Consider the following 9,885-nt stretch of genomic DNA (forward strand, 5'->3'; position numbering starts at 1 on the left):
ATTTCATTCTTCAATGAGATGGAAAAGGCAATCTCCAGCTTCATTTGGAATGGAAAGAAGCCACGAATAAGCAAAGCACTTCTTAAAAATAGGAATCTAGACTCTTTAATGATAACAAAATAGATTTCTGTTTGTTAAAACCAACCACTTCTGGCATCTTTGCTACAGTAGTATTAAATAATCAAGATATTAACTATGTGACACTTCTACCACACTGTTGAAATGTTTATTTTGCTTGTTCCTTGAAAATGGAAACATAAATACTGAGAGGCAAGAAGATTTAGTAACTCTATTAAGACATACCTTTCCATCTGACTCAAAACATTAAGGCAAGATTTAATTTAAAATTTTAATTGATTTTGCATGAAATGGTCCTGTTTTTATTTTACATAAGAGAATTGAAGGCTGTTATATTTTAATTATTTTCATGAGAAAAAGAAAATTAAAAATGAAAGTGAAATGCTTACAAATGATAGAACTGTAATTCGTATTTTAAGTTATTTACACATCCACCTATTGACCTACACAATGAATAACTCAGCCAGGTACTGGGAATAAAACACAATGAAACAAAAAAAATAAGCATTAGTCCTCAGAGGAATTGCAGTCTTTCAGGAATGATAAATAATTAAACAACAAATTCAAAGTGTACTATGTGTCACAAAGAACAAATGAAAGCTAACCTACCCTACATTTATAGACATGGAGAGGTCTGTTCCAGAGAAAGTTAAGTTCAAGGTAAAAGGAACCAGAAGAAAATGAGTGAGGAGATCCATAGGGAACTGTGATAAGGAAGGTACTTTAGACATAGAGCGCAGGGAGGAGACAGATGCTTAATGAGGCTGGAGAGCCGAGTAGGCAAAGGATCATAAACGATGAGGATCTTTAACTTTTCCTGAGGGCAACAGGAAGCCCCTAGAAGCTTTTCAGCAAGAGAATGATTATATTTTCACTTTTCAAAACCTTTTATTATAAAACGAAACCAAGTTACAAAAAAACAAATTGCCATAGTGAATGTCATAGTGGGTCATGACTCAGATCAAGAAAGAGAACGTTTTACCAAGCCAGACACCCTCCATGTGCTCCTTTCTAATCAGAGCGCTTCTCTTCCTCACAGAGATACTGCATCTTGCGTCATTTCTCTATAACTTTTCACCTAGGTATCCTTCAACTGTGGTGTTGTCAAAGTATTGAATGGACTACAAACTGGCCAAAAAAGAAACAAATCTGGCACAGAAGTGTTTCACATCCTTCAGGCATGTTGTCAGCCGGACCCACTCCTCAGAGGAAGGCATCATACAGGGAAAAATAGTGGGTCAACTAAAAAGAGGAAGACTCTCAATGGCATAGAATCACAGTGACTTCAACAATGGGCTTAAGCTCAGCACAGAATGTAAGCCTGGCACAGAATTAAAAGTTTCTACCTTGTTAGACAAGAAGGGTTGGTTTGAGTCTGAGTCGACTTCACAGTACCTAACAACATACGTAAACACATACTGTAATTATGAACTCCGTGATTTAAAAAAACACTTGGTGGATTTCAATCCACTGAACCCTTATTAAAGCTCAAATTGTACTACTTTTGTTCACCAGAATTTCAAGTGCCTTTGTCATAATTCTGATAGCTTCCCTGTTAGACATAGGCCCAAATGTTCCAGTATCTTTTTTTTTAATTAAGATTTTTTTAATAAATTTGCATACAATCATTCAAATACATTATATCCAGAATCTTCTTCTATATTTCCTCACACAAAGTAGGAATCAGTCACTTACCTAAGACATCGTCCTCATAAGGGGAAAGATTGTTTAAGTACCACAATCTTAACACCAGTATTACCAAGTCGGGGATCATTTCTAGGCCTTTTTGGTGGTCACAGCTAGGATAAAACCAGTTCCTTACATTTCAATATTTATAGATGTAAGAGTGTATGTGTGAAATGCAAAAGAAATCAAGGGATCAAGAAAGGACTTCACATTTTTTACCTTAGCAATTCAGAGTGAAGCTGTCTTTTACTGGGGAAAAGAAGGCTATAATAAAGCATGTTTCTGGAAGGAAATATAAATTAGATTTGAATGTACTCAAAGTTTGAGACACTATTATTTCTACAACTAGATACAAATTCTATTCATTTAGAAAAGAAAAAAAGAAGAGATGATAAATGTGGAAGCCACCAGCATGCAGGCAAAGTTACAGTTATGAAGCCAAGTGGAATTCACCTAACAAGTCGATTATCTGGCTGTGTGATTTGTCACAGGAATTAGTATAAGGAGCAACAGGAAAAATGGAATGATTTAACAAAAAGCAAAGCTAAAACATAAGTTTGTTCTTTTATTTCTTGGATTGGTAAAACATACCTGGGAACCAACTTCTGCGCTGACAGAATCCATGAAGCTCTGATCGGTTGGATAAAGGGCACAAGCAAACATGAAATCCTGCCATATCTATCAGGTAAAACAAAAAGCAGTAAATCATCTTCATAATTTTAATTACACAGAAAGACAATCTTCGTTTGGAACTTTGGGAACTATCTTACACACAAATTAAAAAATCAAGTTCTTCTGATGAGTCATGCCCCTTTTAGAACTTCTGCCCACTGAGACACTGAAGGAGACCTTTACAAGGTAGACTCAACTTCTTCTGAAAATGGCATAAACTATAGGGAATCTTAGATAAGAAAATGTGAGGCAAACTAAAAAGAAAGAATTAAGTTAAATAAATGACTGTGTCAGGGAGGATACAAACTTTCCCATGTTCTCTAAAAAAACAAAACCAAAACTCCTTTGATACAGTGAAAAGTACATGAAATGTACAGATTAGGAAGTAAGCCTGTGGTTAACATGCTTACTGAGGACCCCTCTACCCCATCCTGTCAGGGACTGTAATTCTGAAAAGAGGCCTTGGTTCTGTAGGAAGGTTCTTTGGGGTTAGTAGTAAGAGAGATGACAGTCATTCTTAGAAAAAAAATCTTTGATGTGATATAAAAATGGGAAATTGCTTACTGCAGATTACTATATAAACACATATAAGCCTGTGCTTACTTTGTTTATTGGGTAATCTTGACAGTGGATATACTAGACTGCCAAGAAACTTCATTTAGATGCATGGTTTTTACTTTGTTTACAAAAGAGTTACTTTTCTTGCCATAAAGGATGTTGTCGTTGTTTTTGTTGTTGTTATGATGTGCTATCAAGTCGTTGTGACTCAGTGACCCTATGTACAACAGCTCTGAAGCCTACTTTACCTTGAGCCAATTTCATTGTCTCCAACACACCTGCACCCCTTAACCCAGTCACCGAGTGAATCCATATCATCCAGGGTCTTCGTCTCTTGCACTGTCCCTCCATCATTACAAGCATGATGTCCTTCTCGAAGGACAACATACCGAAAGGTGTTTCAAAATCCTTGCCTCCAAAGACCAGCCTGGTTTCATCTTCTCCACGACAGACCTATTTGTTCTCTTAGCAGTCCATGGTGCATTCAATACTCTTCTCCAGCACCACAATTAAAAGGCATCGATTCTTCTATCATTCTTAGTCACTGTCTGGCTCCAATGCATAGCAAGTAATTACAAAGGCAACAGCTTGGGTCAGCGCACCTTAGCCCCTAGACTGACATCATTACTCTTCAGTACTCTAGAGAGGTCCCTGATAGCAATTTTCCCAATGCAATTTGTCTTTTAATTTCCTGGCTGCTGGTACCAAGAGTGTTGACTGTAGAGCCAAGCAAGATTTACCTGTTAACATTTCAATTTCTTCTCCATCCATCATGATGCTGCCAATTGGCCCAATGATGAGAATCTCTTGATGTTGAGCTTCAATCCATACTGAACGCTGCAGTCCTTGACCTTCTGCAACAAATGCTTTAGGTCCTCCTGAAGTTTTAGCAAGCAAGGTTATGTCATTTGCATAATGCAGGTTGTTGATGAGTCTTCCTCCAATTCTTATGCCACATTCCTCCTCATAAATTCCAGCCTCCCAAATGATCTGTTCCACATATAGATTTAAAAGGTATGGATAAGAGTGGATAATGACCATTGCATTGGGAAGGAAAGAGCTGTTTAAAAGGAATATATGATTAGGTATTACACATAGGACAACAGCCCAGAATAAGAGATATATCATTGCAAAGAGGACTTGGGGCAAGAGGGAAGGTAGGTAATTATGCAACACTGAATGAACACTAAAAAAGAGAGAGAGAGAGAGAGAGAGAGAGAGAGAGAGAGAGAATGGGAAAGGGGAAGAGAGGGTGATAAAATATGCAACAACGAAAGAATGAAAATCTAACTTCTCTGTAAACATTCATTAAAATAATGTGGGGTGTTTTTTTTTAAAAAAAAAGGTATGGAGATCAGCTGCATCCCTGGTGTACACCTTTCCTGATTTTGAACCATGCAGTGTTTCCTTGCTCTTTCTGATGCCTCCTGCTCCAAGTATAGGTTTTGCATAAGCACAACCAAGTGTCCTGTGATTCCCATTATTCTCAAGATTAAGCACAATTTTTTGTGATCCATAGAGTTAAATGCATTTGCATTGTCTATGAAACACAGACATTCCTCTGGCACTATCTTCTATCAGCCAATATCCATATAAGATTGACAATAATGTCCATAGTGTCCCACTTCTTGTAAACTCAGCCAGAAAGGATAGGGAAGTAAAATAATGCAGTGGTTAAGAGTACAGATTTGGAGGAGTAGGGAAGAGAACAGATTTGGAACCAGGCTACCTGAGTCAGAATCTTGATTCCATTTAAAAACTGTAGTTTTAGGGAAGTTATTCATAATCGTCTTTAGGATAAAGTTAGGATAACTCTTTAGGATAAATAACTCTTTAGGGAAGTTACTCATAATCCTCTTCATAAGTCAATTTCCCTCTTTGTAAAACAGGAAATGATGGGAACTTATAGGATAGTCTTAAGAGTAAAAGGAAACTTTCTATACAGAGCACTTAAAACAATACCTGATATTCAAATAACATTATATAATATCATTACTGAACCATCAGCATTTCCATGATAAATACCACTTTCTATGAAGCTCTTGAGATTTTTTAACCATAACATATTTCCTTTGCTTAATCCTCACTAATGACAAGTTCAAGGTATTTAACAACACTAAGTATGTATTTTCTTTCCTTACTTTTACTGTCTTTCTTTTCTGTAGGTTTTGTTAGATCTCCTTGAAGGCAAACTTTTAAAAACATTTCATTTGCTTTTTTTATTCATACATACACATCACAAAGAATAAAGTAGGTAACATGCACTTAAATATAACTAGTATTAGAAGCTGCATCATTTTAATTCGATTGCTTATGCTTTTTACAAAGAGCACTGGTGGCCTAGTAAACTGCAAGAAGCTGCACTGCAATCCCACAGGCACATGGTTCTCTGCTTCACAGGAGAACGATGGACAATCTCCTCCCATGCAATTAAGTGCCTCTGAAAAACCCACTGGAGGGTCAGCTATGGGTCAGTTCTGACTTAACAATACTCAACAATGTGCTTCTGTTCTGGGTTTGCAAAACACCTGTCATTTCTGGATCTGAATAAAGAAGTCATCAGTGATATCACAGATGGTGAACACTAAAAATCAAACTGAGATGACAATAACATAACAATGTGTAAAACACTATCTTATACTAACCATTATTCCTAGTTGATCACAGAGTTCATAGAATTCATCCTGCTCATAAATTCCTCCTCCCCAAACCCGGAGAGCATTCATGTTAGCATCCACAGTCGAGTGCAAGAGGAGTTGTAACCTAAAGAGGAAAAAAAAAACCAAAACACCTTTCAACTTAAACTATCTAATCTGAAAATTTTTTTTAAAAAGTCCTAATTTTACAATTTGGGGATAGTAATAAACAGGGAAAGTACATGATAGTGCAGAAACACATTTCAAAATCCCTAGTAGTGGTAGTAGGTAGATAGCCTCGAGTCTGCACCATCGCAAGAGAGAAATGTTACCAGGTTCATAATGATGAATATGGCGATAAGTGAAGGGAGATATAATTTTTAGCACATTACATGGGTTTTTATAGGCTCCTTTAGAAGGTTCACAACCTTAGAATTACAAACTTAGAAAAACTGAGTGGTATCATTTCTCTGTTTTCTAAATTTTGAGTATCATTTTGCCTGTAAAAAGCAGAATTGATGCCTTTGAGCTGTGGTACTAGAAAAGAGTATTGAATATACCATGGACTTCTAAGAAAAAAAAGAGGTTCATCCTGGAGAGGGTTAAAACAGGCGGCTCCTTGGAGGCAAGGATTCTGAGATTTCATCTGACATACTTTGGACATGTTGTTAGGTGGGATCAGTCCTTGGAGAGCGACGTCATGCTTGGGAAGGTGGAGGAACTGCGCAGGAGAGGAAGACCCTCTATGAGGTGGATTGATTCAGTGACTGGGGTAATCGAGATGGGTGTATCGAAGACAGTGCAACTGGCACAGGACAAAGCAGAGTTTAGGGCTGTTGTACATAGGATTGCTATGAATCGCAAGCGACTTGACGGCACATAACAACAACAACAACGTTATGCCATTTTTTTTTTAATTTAGGTTGTTTATTTTTCATTTCAATGAACATCTACAGAGATTTTGGGATTCCATTCATTCTTTGTTGCACCGTTATGCCATTTTTAATGCTAAAGTTTTGTTTCATAATTATTCTTGTCGAAAATAAAGTTATAACCCTAGTAAAGTATATGGCAATTTTATGTAACCATTTCAAACTATAGGTGTTTGTTGTGGTGTTTTGTTTTGTTTTTTAAAAAAAAGCTTGAAGATTAATGACCGATTCAGAAAAGTGGCAGGTTACAAGATCAACATACAAAAATCAGTCCAATTTCTTTGTATTAAATAAAAAGAGCACTCTGAAAAGAAAAATAAAGAAAACAATGACACAATAGCCAAAAGATTAAATATTTAAGAATAAATCTAACTGGTATACAAAAGACCAACACAATACCAAGAAATCTACAAAACCCTACTACCAAAAAAAAATAAAAAAATAAACCTAAGGGAAATCTACATAAATTGAAGGATATACAACACTAATAGACAAGAAGAGTAATTATTGTAAAAATGTGGGTATGATTAAAGTTATCTACAGATAAAATGCCAATTTAGATCCCATCATCATTATTCAAAACATGGAAAAAGCAATTGTCAATTTTCTATGGAAAGGAAAGAGACCCCAGATAAGGATAGCACAAGTAAAGAAGAAAAATTATTTAGGAGACCTTATATCTCTTCATCTCAAAACCTGTAGATTTGTAAAACAGTCACTTTAATCAAAACAACCTTGTGCTGGTACAGTCATAGACCAATAATACAGAACTAAGAACCCAGAATTAAGTCTAACCACAGATAGACAGCAGATCTTTGACTAAGAGATGAAGTCCATTAAGTGGGGGAAAGATAGCTTCTTTAACAAAAACTCTCAAATCTCATTGCTGCCAAGTCAGAACCAATTCATAGATGAGTTGTCAGTGGGTATTTAGAAGCAGTAAAATCAACACAGAAAAAGACTGCTCATCTTTATCACACAGAGCAGCTGGTGGATTCAAACCACCAAAGAGATGCCACCTTTAGATTAACAGTGCAGCTCCCTATGGGTTATGCCAACAGAGAAATAGTGTTGGCAAAATAGGATATTAGCAGAAAATGGAAACAAGATTAGCAAATCATACCATACACAAAAATTAACTCAAGATGGTCAAAGACCTAGGCATAAAACTAAAACTATAATGATCATCAAAGAAAAAAAAATGGGGCCAATAGTGGTAAGGAGCCACACTGCCAACCCAAAGGCACATGGTTCAAATCTACCAGCTGCTCCACAAAAGAAAGATGAACAATCTACTCCTGTGTGACTTATTCCTTCTGAAAATCCACTTGTAGGTCAGCTTTGGGTTGGTTCCAACTCACTAGTACATAACAACAACAACAACAAGAATCTAAGGCATAGATTATAATAATATTTAACCAAAACACATTCAATCAGCAAAGGATAAACTAGACAATGTTTCTGTTGTTAGGTGCCTTCAAGTTGCCATCGCCTAACAGTGACCCTATGAACAAAAGACCTGAATCCCATCCTATTCTGTACCATTCTCACCATCTCTGACACTCTTGAAACCATTGTTGCAATCCCTATGTCAAACCACGTAAATGAAGGTCTTCCTATCTTTCGCTGACCCTTTACCCTTCCATGTATGCTGTTCCATGTCCCTTTGCAAAAAATAGCCTCTCTTAGCAACATATCCAAAGTATGAGAATGAAATTTTGCCATCCTTGGCTCCTGGCTGCGTCTTTTCCAAGACATACCTGTTCATTCTTTTAGAAAGTCCATGGGATATTCAGCACTCTTCTCAACATCACCGTTCAAAGGTATTAATTCTTCTGTCAACCTTATTCATTGTCCAGCTCTCATCCAAGTAATGAAAAAAACCATGGCCTAAATTAGGCACATTTAGTCTTCTAACAGACATCCTTTCTCTTCAGTATTTTGGAGAGATCCCTGATAGCAGATTTGCTCAAAGCAACACATTTTCTTATATGCCGATATGAAGGGTGTTGACTGTGGATCCAAGTAAGACAAAATAATTGACAATTTCAATCCTTTCTCCATCTATCATAATATTGTGGTAAGGACCTTTGTTTTCTTGGTTTTGAGATGCAATCTATATTGAAGGCTGTAGTCTTTTATTTTCTGCAAAAAATGCTACAGATATTCTTCACTTTCAGCAACCAAGGTTGTGCCATTTACATAATGCAGGTTGTGATGAGTCTTCCTCCAATTCTGATCTCACATTCGTCTTCACGGAGTCATTTGCTCAGCATACAGATTAAATAATTACGCAGAAAGGACATACCCCTGATGCCCATCTTTCCTGGTTTTAAAGAGTACAGCGTTGTTTTGTTCCATTTGAAAAACAGCTTCTTGGTCTAGATATAGATTTTGTACAAGCATAATTAAGTGTTCTGGGATTCTGATTTTTTCTCTGTGTTAGCCATAGCTTGTTATGATCCACACAGTCAAATACCTTTACACAGGAAATAAAACACAGAAAGACATTCTTCGGGTATTCTCTGCTTTTAGCCAGGATCCATCTGACATCAGCAATGACATTCCTGTAAACACAGCTTCTTCTATATCAAGCTTGAACTTCTACTAGTTCTCTCTCGATGTACTGTTTCCGCCATTTGTTTATATTCTGTAATATTCTGCCTGCATATGATCTTAACAATACGGTTCAATAATTTCCACATCTGTTGAATCACCTTTCTTGGGAATGAGAACAAATATGGATCTATTCCAGTCAGTCATGAGTCAGCTATCCTCCAAGTTTCAGCAGAACATAGACTTGTAAGCATGTCCAGGGTTGTGTCTGTTAGTTTAAACCCATCAATCAATATCCCAAATATTCCTGGGGCCTTATTTTTCTGCCTGTGTCTTCAACGTAGCTCGAACTCCTTCCTTTCTTACCACTGACTCTTAGTCATATGGTACTTGCTGAAATTTTTCAAGGTCAACCAATTCTTTTCGGCACAGTGACAATGTTCAGCTTGAAAAATTCCAACTGAATTCTTCTCATTTTATTCTCTGAATCTAGCTCTTTGCACATTTCATTATACAACTTTGTCTTCTTGAGCCACCCTTTGAAAATTTTGGTTAATTTTTTTTATTTAAGCATCTCTTCCTTTTGGTTTGGCTTCTCGACACTCTAAATGGAAACAACCCAAGTACCCATCAACAAATGAATGGATAGAGAAGCTCTGGTATATTCACACAATGGAATGCTATGCAGCATTGAAAAACAAGGAACTCTACAACCAGGAGAAGATAAAGTAGATGAATGGGATCTTCTAAGACTCAAATCCTTATGC

At 36.7% G+C, this 9,885-nt stretch overlaps 1 protein-coding gene across 1 annotated transcript in view; it reads right to left on the bottom strand.

Annotated features, from left to right (window-relative positions):
- The window catches only part of MANBA (mannosidase, beta A, lysosomal), a 226,129-nt gene that overhangs the window by 89,869 nt on the left and 126,375 nt on the right, over positions 1-9,885 (bottom strand). Inside the window, exons 9-10 of the mRNA XM_006893092.1 lie at positions 5,640-5,757; positions 2,356-2,442 (exon numbers count right to left, since the gene is read on the bottom strand). Of these exons, the coding sequence (XP_006893154.1) occupies positions 2,356-2,442; positions 5,640-5,757 (205 nt within the window). The remainder of the gene's footprint in view (positions 1-2,355; positions 2,443-5,639; positions 5,758-9,885) is intronic.

The sequence above is a fragment of the Elephantulus edwardii genome, unplaced genomic scaffold (assembly GCF_000299155.1).
Source record: "Elephantulus edwardii isolate Elephantulus edwardi_28Jun2011 unplaced genomic scaffold, EleEdw1.0 scaffold00122, whole genome shotgun sequence".
NCBI lineage: Eukaryota > Metazoa > Chordata > Mammalia > Macroscelidea > Macroscelididae > Elephantulus > Elephantulus edwardii.